This window comes from Chelonoidis abingdonii, chromosome 8 (assembly GCF_003597395.2).
Source record: "Chelonoidis abingdonii isolate Lonesome George chromosome 8, CheloAbing_2.0, whole genome shotgun sequence".
Classification (NCBI taxonomy): Eukaryota; Metazoa; Chordata; order Testudines; family Testudinidae; genus Chelonoidis; species Chelonoidis abingdonii.
Window position 1 is genome coordinate 84,819,926 of NC_133776.1, and position 17,768 is coordinate 84,837,693.

Below are 17,768 nucleotides of genomic sequence, written 5' to 3' on the forward strand. Positions count from 1 at the left end.
TCACTTCTGGCTCCCCTGAAAATACTGTCTGCAGACAGAGGGCCCCACAAGGCTGCTGAAAAAGGAATACTGGAGGTTCATAACAAGGTATGGCCAAAGGACAGGGGGCACGGACCACATGCTTATAAGCATATACATGTGTGGCCACGCCAGCTGCACAATGGTCTCTGTGCACAGTCCTCTCTGCAATTCATTCCCACCCCAAGATGGAAGAGTATATGGGGAGGGATTTGGGTTGGCCACAACCAGAAAAAAGGCTTAGATCAATGCTTCCCAAACTTGTTCCGTTACTTGTGTGGGGAAAGCCCCTCACGGGCCGGGTCGGTTTGTTTGCTGCTCCAGGCCAATGGGAGCTGCTGGAAGCAGCGCAGGCTGAGGGACGTTCTGGCTTTCTCTGCACAAGCGTTGGAACAAGTTTGGGAACCACTGGCTTAGAGCAATGCTATATTGGTGCCATATACATGCGTCTGGTGGGGGAAACTACACCCACTTTCAGTGAGCAGTAGGAATCCTGGTTGATATTGTGTTGTGGTAGTTCGTGAGGTACAGATCTCTTTGTGTTGGGGAGAGCTGAGGTTTCACTGCCATCTGCGGTGCTGTTTCTTCCCCCCAAGCCACCCCTTTCCTGGAATCTGTACTGGAAGGAAAGGTTAAATCCTGGGAAAACAACCACTGGAAACAAAAATGAAAATTTTACCACTTAGGTACAAATCTTAGTGCTTCTGGGGACTGTGGTGTAACCCTCACCAGCAAAGTGTGATTCTTACTTGCTGGACCATGAACCAGGGATTATGAGTCTTGGTCCTCTTGTGTAAGCAGTAAGGGTTTATGCTAGTAAACAGAGAGAGCCCAAATTCAATCCCTGCAGCCAACCCATCCAGGGACATCATTACACTGGGCGAATGCTAATGGCTACATTGAGGAGCAATCAAAATAGAGCCCAAACGCCACATGTAGCCATTCAGCTCTTCTAATGCAACACAGCACCCTACTCAGAACTGCAGACACCTTCACAGCAATGGGTGCTCTTCCCAGCCCCAACAGGCCCCTATGTAGCAGCCAGCAGGCAGCCACCAGCTTCTATTTGTTCCTGTCATCACCCTGGCTTAACAGGGAGAAAAGGGGACAGGCCCAGGGCAAAGCAAAAACAGGAAGTCTGAGGCTGGCAAGCTGAGCTAAAGGCAGGTGATAGGGGCCCAGAACTAGTGAGATAAATGGTAAAATTCCTATTTGCTTAAAGGGTCGCATGAGGAGCTCCTATGTAGGCACCCTTGGGGTAGCGAAAGCAGAAAATTAATCTAGACTGACTGTGTTGGGTCTATCTTGGTGCTGTGTGGAGTTCCCACACTAGCTGAGAACCCCACAATGCTATGTGCATGTCATTTTCTGGTCCGGTGCGTTATTGATGATTTCATATAACCCGCCTCCCCCCCCTCAGCCCCCCCCGTTCCATGGAAACATAATGTCAATTTCCATAAAAGGCACTTGTGTGGATAATGAATTTTGCTAACACAGCATTTCCAATGTCTTGCTACAAAAAGAATATAAAACAAGAGTTCTAGCAACCACATATAGCACACAGTGAAACCTCTCAATACTGTGAATAGGCAGTGGGGAAAAGTCTCACAGTATGGTCAAACTAGCACTGTGTGAGTGTATCATTCCAAATTCTCCACGGGCATGTCAAGCTGCGTAAAAATGGAGAAAGGTTATTAACTTGGGGAAGTCTAAATCTCTCCTAAAAAATTGTTTCAAGGAAAAGTTTTTAGCTATTTTAATATCCAATCAAAGACAAACAAAAAGTGTGATGAATCTGACCCGAATGGAATGAAAATCTTAAATTTCCCCATATAGAAATAACTACTGAAAAAAATCAGTGAGTGCAATGATATTATTTGCAGTGACACTGAAGCTCTGTGCCAAAGCAAACAGCCCCCGTCCGCCCAGCACTGAATGAACAAGAAACAGAAATGTAACCGAGTGCCCATTGCCATGCTCCTGAGGAAAATATGAAGGGAGGCTGCATTTCACATCTGTGCAAAGGGAGGGCTCAATCCCTATTGCATCACTTAAACTCCAACTTTCGGGATGAAGTGGGATATAAGTGATTCCTTGGGCTGAGCTTCTGCACAGGAAAGAATTTCACCTGCAGTGAGCAGAGTATTGATACTGAGCACGTATTCCCCTACCCCGGTGAGAGTCTCACAGAGATGGATAACTACATAAAAATGCAGATATGATAAGAAAAAGGGATGGAAACTTTTACTCTGTATATTCCCTGCTACCCAAGGATTCTGCTGTATCACACTGCGTTTAACAAAGGTGTCAAACATGTAGGCAGCTTATTGTCAGTTTCATTCTAGGTGGAGAAAGTGTGAGCCGTATCACTTGCAAGCATTGCCTTGAAAGCTTCATATTGTTTCCCTGCCTTCATTTCATTGGATTCGCTCTCCGCTCCCCATTGGTTTTCTACAGTTTATATCAACCCTTGTTAGTAGTAACTGGTGCCAGCACAGTGTGGTTTTCTCTCGGTAGGCACTGAAATTGTCAGTTTCTGGGTCAAAAGTTACTAGGATGTGGAGAGAGCTGCCAAGACATTTTTTAAGAAGCAGTGAAAAACATTTCAGTCTAGTTAAGCATAGATGGAATCCAGTAAGTCTCATGATTACAGCTCTCATAACACGCTGCAATAGCAGATAATTAACTTGTCCCCTTACACTACTTTAATCATGATTATATGACAAGGAAAGGACTTCAGTCACTTACATTCAGAAAAACTATCTTGAACAAATACACAGTGATCTTTCTGTAGGCAATGCAGGTCTCATCCTGTCACCCAAAGCTCTGGGAAGTTTTCCCTAAGCAAGGTGGACACTTACTCCCTACGTATTTATAATCCCATCATTCTTTCTCTGTGGACAATTACTTACAACGGCCTGGTCATGAAATGGAATCCACCCCCCGTGCCTTAATGGAGCCCCATTGTCTTAACTGGGTTTCACAAAGGCTCAAGGGTCTATTTGCCTGGATCTCGTTGCAAGCTCTAGATGAAATTTACCCCTCTGAAGATGAGCCAGCATAAAAGCTGCATGGATCTAACTGCAGGAACTAGGTTGAAATTCACAAAGTCTGTGCATCACTTCACTCTCAGTTAAGCCCTCTTTTTCAGACGTACCTAGGACATAAGTGGGGCAGAGGAACTTGTGTGAATTTCACTCTTTTGGAACCTGCCTCTGAACATTCATTCATCCAGCTCTTACCCACTCCCAAAGCAGCAGCAGCACAAAACTTTTGACGATCTCATGGTCATACGTGAGTATTTATGCACTTCGAAAAATAATATGTTCATTAAAAATACTGATTTTTTTTAAAAACTCAGTAATAAAACAATAAAATGTAAAGTGCTCCTGAAATGCTATCGCACCACTGTGAGAGCATAGGAGATAAAGTCAAGAGAAATAGCTGGGCTTCCTTAAAGGATTTTGCCTACGTCAATGTGCTGGGGGGAAGGGTAGCATTTAATACTGCAGTGTTTCTCACGTCAGAACTTTGGAGCTTTGTGTAGCACCTTTCTTCTAAGAATTTCAAAACACCTCAAAGATTGATTAATTAATCCTCATAACACTTCAGTCAGAGAAGTAAGCATTAGACCCATTTTCCAGATGGGTAAGCTGAGGCACAGGGAAATGAGCTGCCTACAGCTACAACAGTATCAAGTGAATCAGTGGCAGAGCCACAATTAGAACCCTGGAATTCCAACTCCTAGTCATTTGCTGGAACAACCAGACTACATTCCGTAGAAGAAATCTTTATGCCCTCAGTTTTCCCTCATGGTAACTTCATTAGGTTTAGTCAGTGTTTTTAGTCCAGTTCTTTTATGAATAGTCTTGTGGAAAAAGTGTCTCTCTTTGTACCAAAAGTACCTAGCACAGATGTCAGGTACATGCTAGCATGGATTACAGGCCAAAAAGTTAGTGTTCATCAGCTTCAGTGAGAACTGAGACCGTTCAACCCCGACAGGGCCTCTAGATAGTGAGACATCTCCTAACACGGTGATGGACAGCATTTCCTCCTGAATCACAGTTTGTTTTGCTGTCTGCTCAACTCCCTCAATTCTTGCTTCCCTGTTATTTATAGCCCAGTTCCCAAAAGGGGCCACTCATTAGGAGAGCCCAGTTTTTGGATGGCCAACTTGAGAACATACTAGACTTGGTTTTCAGAGGTGCTGAGAACTCACAACTCTAGCTGAAGGCAGTGTGAGCTGCAGATTCTCAGTAGTTCTAAAAATGAAGCTGAAAATTCTCAAGCCAGGCACCCCACTCTGAGCCACCCCAAATCAGCAGCCACTTTTGAAAATGTTAGCCTTAATCTAATACAGTGTGGATGGTCTGTGATGAACTTCCAAGTGGTCCACAGAAGTGCTTCCTTCTCTCTATTAAAACACCTCTCGCGCTTCAAGCAGTAACATTTTTCACAAACTGCAGCCCATCCAGCGCTGGTTTTGGGCTACCACTTTCCAAAAATTTTTCCAACCAAATTAAAAAAAAAAATCTCCAAGCACCTCTACTTCTCTGCAGCCGCTTCATGTCTTCCTTTGTCGAGTGCTTCTTTGGGGGTAAAGTCAATCTTTATCACATTTGCAGAATACATCAAACCCAGAGAGGGGCAGCAAACACAAAGGAGGCCAGAAACAAACTGCAGTGCCACTGGGAGAGACTATGGTTGCAATCACCAAAGCGAGATATGGACCTAATAAATATAAAGTCTCATGCCCAGGAAAAAGAACTAAGAAGGAGAGATACAAAATGGGAGGACGTGCAACAAATTGATACATTAGACAAGTGTATTTTCATCTTCTCTCTTTACTTCTGTCTTTCTAATAATTTCTCATGCAATTAATTGCCAAAAGTTTCCATAAGGAGGTTTAGTATCAGTCCTGGGAGGCCAGTTGGGGGAAGGTCCCCATGAGAGAAAGACCATCTTAAGGAAAGGTGCATTGTGTCGGAAAGGGTGAGAACACACTAATCTACTAATAATTCACATTTTACATCTTCAGAGCTCTGTGAAAACTCTGACTAATAGAGAAGAGATTAGACCAGCTAACGTGCCAGTTTTGCGTCCCAGGGACATTGTGGTGTGCTGCGTTCCATCTGCCTGCCCAGATTTTCTCCACATATTTCATGGAGTGATAGTTCATCCTCCTTTCCTTCCTGTGACACATTCTCCTCTGTCCTAGGTTCTCCAGTCAGCGCCTCCTACACCACAGAAGGAGACGATTAGGGAAGATCAAATCATCTCTCGTCTTGTTTACTTTGGAAGCATTTCTGAAACTTCAAGCTATTGGAGTCTTTAGCGCTTACTCAGGAAAAACAGCCCATTAAAACTAATAAACACTTTGCCTCAGCAAATGACTGCAGGATCAGTCACTTGGGCAAAGGTCAATCTGGACAGGCAATCCTCAACAACTCACTGAAGGAAAATCAAACCTGGCTAAAGACCCTTCTGGATCTTAAATAAAGATATGAGAGGTCAGCTATATACAACTCTGACCTTACCTATAATGCCCAAGGAGAAACATTCCCTATGGGCTAACCGAACACAACATGAGTGTACAGACAGAATCTCAGTGAGAACCAATCTCACCTCTTGATATACAACCTTTATAGGTAACCCTGCATATATTTAATGCATCATCATCATTATTTATAGGTCTAGAAACTATGGAGTGAAATCCTGCAGCCAACTGGTCAGACTCAAAAAGCTAAACATATCCGACCATGACAATCCTTGAATTTCCTCAGATATTAAATTAACATGTGATTTAAATTGTCGTGTTCTGGATGCATGCACAACATACTAATGTTATTGACCATCCAAAAAAATAGAGAGAGAGATCAAATCCTGGCCTGTGTAATACATGATGTGTGTATTTTTTTTTTTTTAAAAAAAAGCCAGCTAGAAAGCATGTATTTAATTGCACTGAACACTTTGTTTCTTCTCCACATTTAGCTTATATTATCTCATGTACAAATTGTTCTTTTTCATTAAGAGTTATATATACTATACAAAGGACCCCAATATGCCAAGCAGACAGTGCAAAACATAGTAGCAAGGGATTAACCATGCCAATGGAGTTCATATGTTGAGTGTGCCACTAAAACCCCTAACTAGGCATTTCTGAAAGTTCTGTAGGGAAGCAGGCATGCAGGATGTGCTTGGTCCATCTGGTCCAAGGGTTCTCAAACTGGGAACCCTCGAGGGGTCGTGAGGTTATCATGTGTGGGGTTCTGAGCTGTCACCCTCCATCCCAAACTCTGCTTTGCCTCCAGCATTTATAATGGTGTTACATATATAAAAAAGTGTTTTTAATTGATAAGGAATGGGGGTGTCTCACTCAGAGACTTGCTAAGTGAAAGGGGTCACCAGTACAAAAGTTTGAGAATCACTGATGTAGTCAAACTGCTGGCACACATTTCTGTAACCGAACGAAGAGACTTTAGCACTTGGGACCAGATTTTCCAAGATAGTTATGTGCCTTGCTTGCTTAGGCGCTTTTGAAAATCTCACTTGACATCTAGCTTCATCTTTAAGTGCTTGAATACCTTTGGAAATCTGGTTTTTACTTTCTTATCTTTGGCCACGTGTAAATATTCATATCGTTTGGAGGGAAAGATTAACCTATGATCTTTTGAGTCTATAACTAGCTCTACATCTAATCTATTATTCCTAGCAGTGAGTATGATGATGAACACTCCTGGAAACGAAATAATGCACCCATGCAAGCAAGGCACCTAAACACCTTTGAAAATCTGGTCTCAGGTATTCGGACCCTTGAAGTATACTGTACTAGAATGTGATAGATGCTCTGTGCTGTGAGTCTTTTACCTCTGATAGCCTCTGGCCATAAGTTTATGCTCAACTATGATGTCAGTGTCAACACTACCATCAAAAGTACACGAATGGTTTACTACATCACTACGCTGTACCCCCCTTATTATCCACGCTCTAGGATAGACAGCAAATCTAGAGATCACCATCACCCGCATGTAGACTTCTCAGCCAGGCATGATTCATGTAGGGAATGATACCAAAACAGGAAGAGCTAGTGGTACCTGGTAAACTAGACCCCACTGTTTAGTGCTGCTATACGGTGCTCGAATGGCAGCTCTGGGGACTGTAGCATTAGCACAACACTCCTAACTTACCATCCATTTGTTTCAACCTTCACCTGGATAGACCCCCTTCCGGGGGTGACAGGTTTGTTCAGTCTCCAGGGCCTAATCAATCAGGTTCCCTATTGAGGCTCCCAGCTAGGCATCTGGCAATCAGTGCCAGCTGTGATGGTGTTCGTGAAATGGACATCTTGACCTCTTTACTTTGGGCAATGATGGATGAAAGAACAGCATGATTGTCTCATTCAGTGCAAAGCAAGGAAGACAAATAAAGGGAAAATATGTCTGGGAGCACAGATATCAGTTTTAAAAATACATAGTATTACTTCCCAGGGTGACAAGTCTATCACTTGAATAGATGCTGAGAAGCCTAAGCTGCCCATCTCACCCTAAACCCCTGGCTCACTTGTGCTCTCGCTTTATTCAGGCACTATTGAGTAATTACAGTGTAGTGGCAGGGGAGTTAATGACACCACAAATAGCATCTAATTACATGGTAAATTTATGAATGTGTAAATGATTGATCTTTTAAAGTGCAGTGCAGGTTATATGATCTTTACGTTAAACTGCAAGCTCCTCAGGACAGTGTCCTGTCCTTTTGTTTTTGTTTGTAAAGTGCCATGTTGACGTGTGATGCCATAGACATAAATAATAATAAGGATAAATACAATCCCGCTGATTGGATCTAGCGACAGAGGACCACAGCCTCTACCACGCACAGAGCCTGAGAACTTTGCATAGGAAAGTTCCTTAGGGTTGCAATGCCTCTCCTGGGACCACGGAATGCCAGGGGAGCTGCTGCTGCCATGCAAAGGACAAACTCTAGAGTCAATGCAACACCAATACCAGGGGTTGTCTGGCATGTGGATCCACTGGCCACACTCTGAAAACTCCCCTCACAAACCTGCTGCAGGTAGCTTTGCTCTGCGCTGTACATTAATTCATGTGCTTCTCCCTGCACAGTAGACTCTTGTTCTGTGCCATTGTGTCCAGGACCTTACTGCAGTCCTTACTTGGGTCAGAAGATTTGGTCCACATTAATCCATAGGAACAAGTAACTTCAAGAGCAAACAACGCAGTGCGGGTGGAAATATGAACTAAGAAAAGCCCCACGAGTCACTCATCTCTAATATCTATGATTCTATCAGTGTGTAATTACCTGGCACTTCCACTAAAGCCTAAGTAAAGTTCTTACAGGCCTGATCCTGAAGCCCTTATTCAGACAAGGTTCTCAATGCCTTCAATGGGCGTAAGGACTACAGAACATGTATGACCCGGTACTATGAAGTGTCACCTCTTCTGAGAAACTGCTAGCACATCACTCAAACGTAAAAGCATCAGTGTGCCGAAAATGCGGGGGAGGGGCTTCTCTCAGCTAAAACAAGCAGCTACCAATTACATTGTCAGGCAGCTTAAAAGAAATCTAAAGATAGAAGATTTATGAGGACAGGGCTCTCTGAAGAATCCAAACTAAATATTATGTTTGGTCACCGAAAGCAAAACCTTCAAGGGACAGGACATCTTCAAAAGTAGGAGAATTTGAGTAATATGATGGTAGTGTTTCTCCAGTTCACTGCATCACAACAGTATTCTTCAAATCCTCAGTGGAAGGTTGGAAAATAAATAATCCCTTTTCTTTCAGGTAATGATCCTGTGAGAGCCATTGGCTCCAAGAGCCCAATCCAATGCTCACTGATGTCAAGGGAAAGACAGGATCTGATGCTTGTACTTGCCCTCCATTCCACTTTCCCTTCACTTCAACAGGAGTTGGATCAGACTTCAGTAACATAATTAGCCATGGAGAATAGACCTCATTTATGGAAGATCTATCAACCTATCTCCGGGATACTCATCACCATAGTAACTAGTCACTTCCCAGGAAGAGCTGTACAGACAAGTCCCTCGAGGACTCCATGGAGTAGATGCTTCAACTGATACTCCATAGCAAGCTCAAAATAATGTATTTATTTTTAAATGGATACAAGATATCTCATGTGGTAAATAAACTGAATACAGTTTCTCCTGTATGCAAACTTTTATTTACTATTTTTAATCAATGTCAATAAATTGGCAGGCATGACAAGATTCATAAAATGGAAATAGGAGCTCTCACTAGATAGGTCCAGTTTGTTAAATGTTTGGCATAGTGTGATTGTGTGTTGGCAGTAAAACTATCAGGTTCCATTTTAACATGACACATTACACCTTAACGTATAGTGGATTTTGCTCAGCCTGCTTCTGATGTACTTGACAGAGAGGAGAAATTCAATCAGCTGTGACCTGGATTGTACTTTTTACTGGCTGCCAATCTAGATAAAATATTTAAATATTCACTTTTATATCACCCCGTCTGGAGATTGAATGTTTCCGGCTGTATAACATAGCCAGGCCTACTTTTAGCAGTGTATATGGAAACAGGCACACATATACAAAATATTTAAAACTAGGAATTTATGGGCCCTATTCTCAGCTGGTGTAAATTATTATAGTACCATTGACTTAAATGGCGATACATCAGTAAACACCCATTGAGGATCTGGGACTATATACATTTGATTTGATACATAACATAGGACTTGGGACAAAAACATATTAATTCTGCCTAACAAAACTATATAAGGACTGATCCAGTGACCTGCTGTGTCCCTCAAGTCAATGGCAAATGAGGATGCTCACTCCCTTTGTAGGATCAGGCCCATCGAAAACATATATGGTCCCATGGAGTAACTCAGTGTTGCTCCACAGAAGTCAGGTGAGCTGAGGCAGTTTATGGGGATCCGGCCCATAAAGTCTTAGTGAGCTGTGATTCTCCTGCTTTGCTTGTGGAACTTTGTAGGAAGTGAGCTTATGTCTGAGGGGGAGTGATGGTTCTAAACAGAGCCGCAGCCAAAGGATAGCAATGTGTGCTATGAATCAGGTGGTACTTATGAGGGAGAAGAAGGGAGCATATGGCACAAGCATGGAAATAAATATGGAAGCAAAAGCAAGTCCACTTGACTGCTGTGAGGGGGGGTTCAAGGTGGCATTTTGTCTCTGCAAACAGCACAAGTGTGCACCTACACACACACACCGAGTAGATATAGCTTTTAAAGCCTCTCTGATAAAAACCCTGCCGTCCAAAAGACTTTGTCCATTAGGCTGCTGTGCAACAACAATATGGCAAAATGGAATTTCAGATAGATGGCTAGTGTGACCTGAGAGAGACCAAAACACTCCAAAGCTGCATGCTAGGAAATATACTACGGGATCAACCCTGGCATGGGCCTGATGAAGCTTACTACAGCTATGCCTAAGTGGATTGCTTAGCACAACACATAATGCAGCTGCTGCAACGAACACAAAAGAGAGGGGCCAATGGGGCTCCAGCAATGGACTGGAGTTGTAAAGGAGATGGAATAGACTGCGGATCAATCCCCCTAGTGCAAGAGCAATACAGGGCCAACATAAACAGCCAATATGCTATCCCCCTCGATAGCAGTACATAAAGGCCCCTTTCTACTCTGGCCATTGCATGCCAGGGTAGGAAGGGGTGGCCCCATATCACTCATTACTGTGAATTGTAGCACAGCCTATAGACAGCCACGGCGATGGTGCTGTAAGTCAGAGCAGTCCCTCGTCTAGTTCACACCAGGAGCTGTTTCAGCTCCCATAGCAGGCCAGAATCTGGGCAGTGCAATGCTAACATAAAGCCATGTGCTCCTGGGCTGTGACCTCTGGGCTATGCCTCTGTCTCCATGTGTGTCTGTCCCCACGGTTCCTAACCAAGATATGTCTTCCTGTGTACAGCTTTGAGGGCTGATCTTGCTTCCTCTGAAACTACCAGGGGTTTTGCCACTGACGTCAAAGGGAGCAGGAGCATAGAATCATAGAGTCATAGAAATGTAGGACTGGAAGGGACCTCGGGAGGTCATCTAGTCCAGTCCCCTGCACTCAAGGCAGGGCTATGTAATAACTAAACCACTCCTGACAGGTGTTTGTATAACCTGTTTTAAAAGCCTCCAATGATGGAGATTCCACAACCTCCTAGGCAATTTGTTCCAGTGTTTAACTACCTGACAGGAAGCTTTTCCTAATGTCCAACCTAAATTGCCCTTGCTGCAATTTAAGCCCATTGCTTCTTGTCCTATCCTATCCTCACCTGGAATACCTGGAATACTGTGTGCAGGTTAATGAGAACAATTTTCCTCCCTCCTCCGTGTAATACCTTTTATGTACTTGAAAACTGTTATCATGTCCCCTTTCAGTCTTCTCTTCTCCAGACTAAACAAACCCAATTTTTTCAATCTTCCCTCATAGGTCATGTTTTCTAGACCTTTCATCACTTTTGTCGCTCTTCTCTGACCCTTCTCCAATTTGTTCATATCTTTCCTGAAATGTGGTGCCCAGAACTGGACACAATACTCCAGCTGAAGCCTAATCAGAGCGGAGTAAAGCAGAATTACTCCTCGTGTCTTGCTTACAACACTCCTGCTAATACATCCCAGAATGATGTTTGCTTTTTGTGCAACAGTGTGACACTGTTGACTAATATTTAGCTGGTGACACACCGTAAGCCCCAGATCCCTTTCTGCAGTACTCCTTCCTAGGCAGTCATTTCCCAGTCAGTCCAGATCATTATGAATTTTAATCCTATCCCCCATGTCACTTTATGCCTGAAAGCAGATGTGCCAGTTTGCAGCGAGGCCCCAGCTTTGGTCTGTTATGATGTCTTATGAAAGGCCATGTCAACAATGCTGGAGAAAATGATCAACTAACATCTTGGGTTGTGCAAATGACAACAAACCCAAGCCAGGTCCCATTGCCTAGTTCAGGCCAGTCTCCCATGAACCCTAGTGAGTTTTGCTTGAGTAAACTGGGCAGAGTCTGGCCCTGTCACCATTAGGAGCCAATCTGTGGTGGGCAAGACTGTGCTCCTGATTCCAATGTTATGAGCCAGAGTAAATCAGGAGTAACTCACTGAAGTTAGTGGAGCTACACAGGTATGAAACCAGGGAAAGTGGAGCAGAGTCAGGCTCTGTGGGTTTAAGACACAGCTCACATTTGCAAAGGTGAGAAGGGTAGTGGGCTGCGCTCTGGAGGCCATTCCCTCAGGCAGTGGGCCTACAGCGCCTCACCTGACACCAATATCTTTCTCTGCATTAGTGTCCCCAGACCTTGCACATCCAGTGTGCAAGGACAGGGACTGTGCCCAGGCCCCACACAAGGTCACAAGGGGAAGTCTCCTTGCAGCCTTTCCCCTTCCTGGCATGCAAGGTGCCATGTAGCCCTCAAGTCAAAATCTCCCTTCTTCTGCACTCACACACAACAGGGCCAATGTTCAGGGGCTGTCACCAATCCCAGCCATGTGGGCCAGCTGATATAAACCCATGATCAGTACCAAAGAGAAAGGCAATTACTACACTCTTTAGCATTCACTTTATGTCCGAATATGTTATGTTTTTAATCTTACACATCAAGCCCATCAGTCTGGGATTTCTCTTCATTCGTGGGTCACATCAAAATCATGCATATATTAACAACACTATATAATAAATACTTATGTGGTTTTGTATATGCTATTTTTAATGTACAAGGCTTTTCCTGATCTTGCAGTAGGGGTCCAATCCTGCTCACCTCACTGAGGAAAGTAGCATCATTGACTTCAGTGGCACTGCTTGCCTGAGTAAAGAGATCAGGGTTTGGCTTGCAGCTTCCTACCTCTGTATTTTCCATTTCTTGGGGAGGGGGTTGCCTGCTAGTTCTAAACAGAGACAAAATGATGATAGGAGCAAGAGCCTTTGGTATAACTACTGCACATCATGAATTCCCAGCTCAACAACAAGGCACCAACTCCTTCTATGTCTGTTTAACATTCCCATTGCCCCAGGAGCTGCTGCTGAGCTCTTGGGTCCTATGTCAATGCCACTGAGAATCTGTGTTGCATCCTGCTGGGTTGTTGTCTTGTTTTCTTCTTCCTTTCCTGTTGCTGGTCTGACATATACTGTCTAGCTGCAGTTTTTCAGGAACTATTGCTGCTTGGTTTGAATAGCGAACCCCCTCATCCCCTCCCTGCAAAGCGGGTTGGCTCAAGTGCAGCATTCTCTAGTAGATAAGGGTGAATGGTGGCACTAGCCAAATGGGGCACTATAAGAAGTGACACTTGTGGACTCCAGCCAACAACATCTCTGCCCTTCACCAGGTCTCCCTGCCTGCAGGCACCCAAGGCACTCTCACTCTGGCTGACCACTAGCTGCCTGTAGCCCTCCCTTGGCTGTTTTTCAGTCACCTGCATGGACTGAAGGTGGAGCCAAAGTGCAAGTTTCCTGTTACCTGGAGGGAAATAAGAAAATCCAGGTTCATTCATCACCCCTGAGTCAGACAAGACTGCAGCTGGGGAAGTGGAAATGGTGCGTTTGTTGGCGTGTGCATGCATGTCCCTGGAACACTGGGGCCCTATCTGACCATATTATACAGACTCAAGGCTGATGCTGGCCAGTTTTCTATTGGTCAGAATCCATTTCCTGTTCTCTTATAGTTTTCAGAACTGACTGTGGGTTTTCAACATTTCCCACAGGATCCCTTTGGATTCTCAGGGCTTCTCCCTTAGTAGCTACATGAAAATGCTTTTATGAATCACTCTCCATTTGGATTAATAAACCAAATAGCATTCACTGGTGTTTTCAGCATCCTAACTCTGGGCCCGGTCCTACCAATCTTACTCATTATCCCCCAGTTCAGAGTCATTGTCAGGTTTGCTGTACTCCACGCCGACCCATTACCGCTGCTCGCAGAGTACCGTACTATTCAGCCTGAGTAAAAGTGGAAGAATTGTTCCCTCAATAACTATTTCGGGAATAAGACTGAATTCACCTCAATTGTACAAAGAGATTCTCAGATACTAGAAACTGAAAATCAGAAGTGAACCCAAAGGGACAAATATTGCTCGCTTCCAACTCCAATGGGGTTGTTTCAGTGCAGCTAAGAGTTATATTTAGCCTAGTTAATTTTATTTCAAATAATAATAAGGTGATACAATAGGACAGCACTGTCAGATAATTATTTCAAGGTCTTCAGGGTCTTTCTTAGACAACTTAAATCTATTGCGAGGTTCTTTTCTCTTGAAACTGACTTTATTCCTTTCTACTCAGTAACAAGTGCTTTGTTTCTTTGCTGATGGCAAAAGAAGAGCAGGTTTACGCTAAACTTTCCTTTCATGCTCTTCCCCAGGGAATCTGAGTGCAGAGCTGGAAATATAACCATGCCACAAACATCTATTCCTCCCTATGATGTGCTCTTAAAAGTGAAACTGGGAGATAGCAGAGAACTCTCCTTTCAGACTGTCAGAACGCAAAGCTAACGACATTACTTTAAAGGGAAAACAGACCCTTTCTGCATGTAACTTTCATGGCAATGAACAGAGCTTTCTCCTGGCTCATATGGTCCAAATCCCAACAATTTTAAACATCTGCAGAAAATACAAACAAGTGAATTGTGGTCTCTAAACACCTATAACCACGTGGCAGTATTTGCTAGGGGAACAGGATACTTTTTCAGGAGCTTTTCATTATAAAATTAACATCTGGCCAAATAAGCAGTGCTATTTCTGCAGTTTTGTTTCTCTAAAAACACATGCATGGGACCAGCTTCTGACTGCTGCCACCCTGGTGTAAACCCAGAGTAACTCCACTGATCCTCGCCTCATTGTGTTCTCAGCATTATTGAAGTGTCATAGCCACACCTGGCGAGATTCTGGGCAGATGCCTGCTGCTTTTAAAGCATGTCCCACCAATGTGCACTCTCACTGACAACACTACCATCGTTTCTTCAACAATGCAACATGGTGTAAAGGCAAAGCTCCTGAATAAGTCACACTACGTGCTGACGGTGGTCAGCATTCACTTTCAGGGGAACTCAGCCATACACACCTTCTTGTGGAGAAGCAGGGAGGGGGGAGTACATGTCAACACAGCATGCTGAGCTCTCTTAATCTGACCACTCATTGTCGTCCAGTTCCGAGTCATCGTCGGATTCACTGTACTCCACTGCAATCCGGCGGGACAGGATAGTGGCTACATCATTGCCAACCGGTTCCTTCTTCGCCTCCTGTTCCCACTGTTCTTGGACTTTCCGGAGTTGAATTCCTGCAGTAGAGAGGATGGGAAATCTCCAGGGTCAGCAAGAGCGGCTTACACCCTTTGTCTATATGAGCATGTGTGATGGCAACTCTATTGGCCCGCATACCAAAGAGTGACCCAGGACCTTCAGAACTAAAAGCACTGGCTGTTGTAGCTAGAGCTACAGCTCCCTACCTGGTGTTGTAGCTGACTCATCTCCTCTATGGATTTGGCACAGAGGAGGACCTGTAAAACACCCATCCGCCCACCCACCAGTGGGCTACACGGGTTGCACAGCCACAGCCAGCCTCCCTCCCTACTGTTCAACCCAGCATTGTTAGCAGAAATGGAGAAGAAAAAGCCACATTAGATCATGCTGTCCACTGCTTTCTCCACAGTGCCTACTGCAAGCTTGTTCCCTACTGGGTGTTTGCTTGTGCTCTGTGCAGTCCAGTTTTAAACTTCCCAAATGATGGGGCTTTCCACCACGTCCCCTAGGAAGCTGGGCTTCAGTGCATGCAGTATTTTTTTCCCTGATATCCAGATTGAATATTTCATTGCTCGGTTTCATCCCATCTCTCCTACTTCTACCCCCACATCAATAATTCCCCTCTCTTCGGTGTTTACAGGTAACATTAGCAATACAATCTTCTTCATAAGTTCCCTGAGCATGCAGAGCCTGATCCCAGATCATGGAAACCAGTGGGAGACTTTGCACTGACTACAATGAGCTTCGGATCAGGCCTCTAGCGTGCGCAGGCATGTGTGTGTGCTGGAATCCCCAACATGTCCTTCTCTCTCCATCTCCGCTGAGCCGAGACCCCTCCCCCTCACTGCTGGTCAGTGCCAATGTCCCAGGTTGTAACTCACCCCTCCGAATTGCAGCAAGCAGGTCGCTCCTGGCATCGCTCATTGGTATCAGAGGGATCTGAGGTTTCCGAGGTTCAACTGCCGCCACTGGAGGTGACGCCGAGTGAGCCGGCGAGGCAGTGACTGTTGGAGGACCAGGTGGAGGTGGAGGAGGTGCGACGGGGGGCCCCATCGGGCCAGTCTGAGGGGGGGAAGCAGAATATGGGCAGGGTGGAGCCGGAGGCGGGGAAGGTGCATATGATGAGTGAGCCACGGAGGCTGCAGCGCTGGGGGCCATGGCAGGAGGTGCTGAGATGGGGCTGTCGAAGGCAGTCTGAGCAGAGGGTATCACAGGGGGTGGGGGCGGAGGAGCAGGAGGCACAAAGTATTCTGCCAGGGGCATCTGCTGGGGACTGCAACAATTAAAGGACAGAAAGCAAATCAATGGCAATGGCAGAAATCATGCTTGCTAAAGAAATACCACACATGAACGATAACATCAAGCACCCGCTACTCAGGGTCACCTAGTGGAACCAAAATATCCCAGATAAATTCCAGCTTTGGGAAATGCACACGCTCAATTCCCCCTGCAGTTTAAAGTGGGCGTGACATTTATCTCCAGTGCCTGTCCTAAACTATTGCGCAGCTCAGCTATGTGCTGGTAAACAGTTCCCATGTTCCACCCCAGCAGTGGCTGCATTTGAAATGATTCCTATATATTCAGAGAAACCCACTTTGGTTACAAAAGCAGACCGCTTTCTAAAGTGTCACCTGAAAAGACACAAACACCAAACATGACAGGAAACTCAGTCCTTGTAAGCGGATATACCGGACCACCTCCAGGCCTGGCTCCAGCAGGTGTAACTGCCAAGGAAGTCTCTGGGCCAGGGGTCAGCAACTTTTCAGAAGTGGTGTGCCGAGTCTTCATTTATACACTCTAATTTAAGGTTTCGCATGCCAGTAATACATTTTAATGTTTTTAGAAGGTCTCTTTCTATAAGTCTATAATATATAACTAAACTATTGATGTATGTAAAGTAAATAAGGTTTTTAAAATGTTTAAGAAGCTTCATTTAAAATTAAATTAAAATGCAGAGCCCCCAGGACCGGCGGCCAGGACCCGGGCAGTGTGAGTGCCACTGAAAATCAGCAACCGTGCTGCCTTCGGCACACGTGCCATAAGTTGCCTACCCTTGCTCTGGGCCATGGAAGCTGAACAGACAATGGGCGTAAGCCATATAATACTGTATCTTGGACCAGTTTGCCATTCAGTAAGTGTGTAAAAACACATGAAATTTACATGCTGAGAGGCAGGGGCAGGACAGCAACTGAAGGAGGGTGTAAGGCAAAGTAGTGAAGAGAGGGAAGCTTGTAAATCTTGAGTGAGAACTGAGACGCTGGTGAAAGAGGCCTCGGATGGCTTGCAAGGTTATGTTCCCTCTGGTCACCTGTATTTCACCTTGAAAGGCTATGCTGAAGTCCAACTGAGTGACTGATTATTTAAACGTACAAAAAGGGGAATACAGAGATCTGGCTGAATCCCCATCCTTACGTCTGTACACTGTCCCTCTGTTTGGGAACTGCTGTGACAGGGGCCCACAGCATCTGACACATCAGCGTTCCACCCAAAAGAAAAAAAATTGTCTAGTTATTG

At 44.7% G+C, this 17,768-nt stretch overlaps 1 protein-coding gene across 1 annotated transcript in view; it reads right to left on the reverse strand.

The window, feature by feature from the left end:
- Window positions 1-11,380: 11,380 nt before the first annotated feature.
- The window catches only part of LOC116819805 (actin-binding protein WASF3-like), a 37,092-nt gene continuing 30,704 nt past the window's right edge, over window positions 11,381-17,768 (reverse strand). The window contains exons 8-9 of the mRNA XM_032771817.2: window positions 16,136-16,527; window positions 11,381-15,292 (exon numbers count right to left, since the gene is read on the reverse strand). Coding sequence (XP_032627708.1) covers window positions 15,135-15,292; window positions 16,136-16,527 — 550 coding nt within the window. The 3' untranslated portion in view covers window positions 11,381-15,134. The remainder of the gene's footprint in view (window positions 15,293-16,135; window positions 16,528-17,768) is intronic.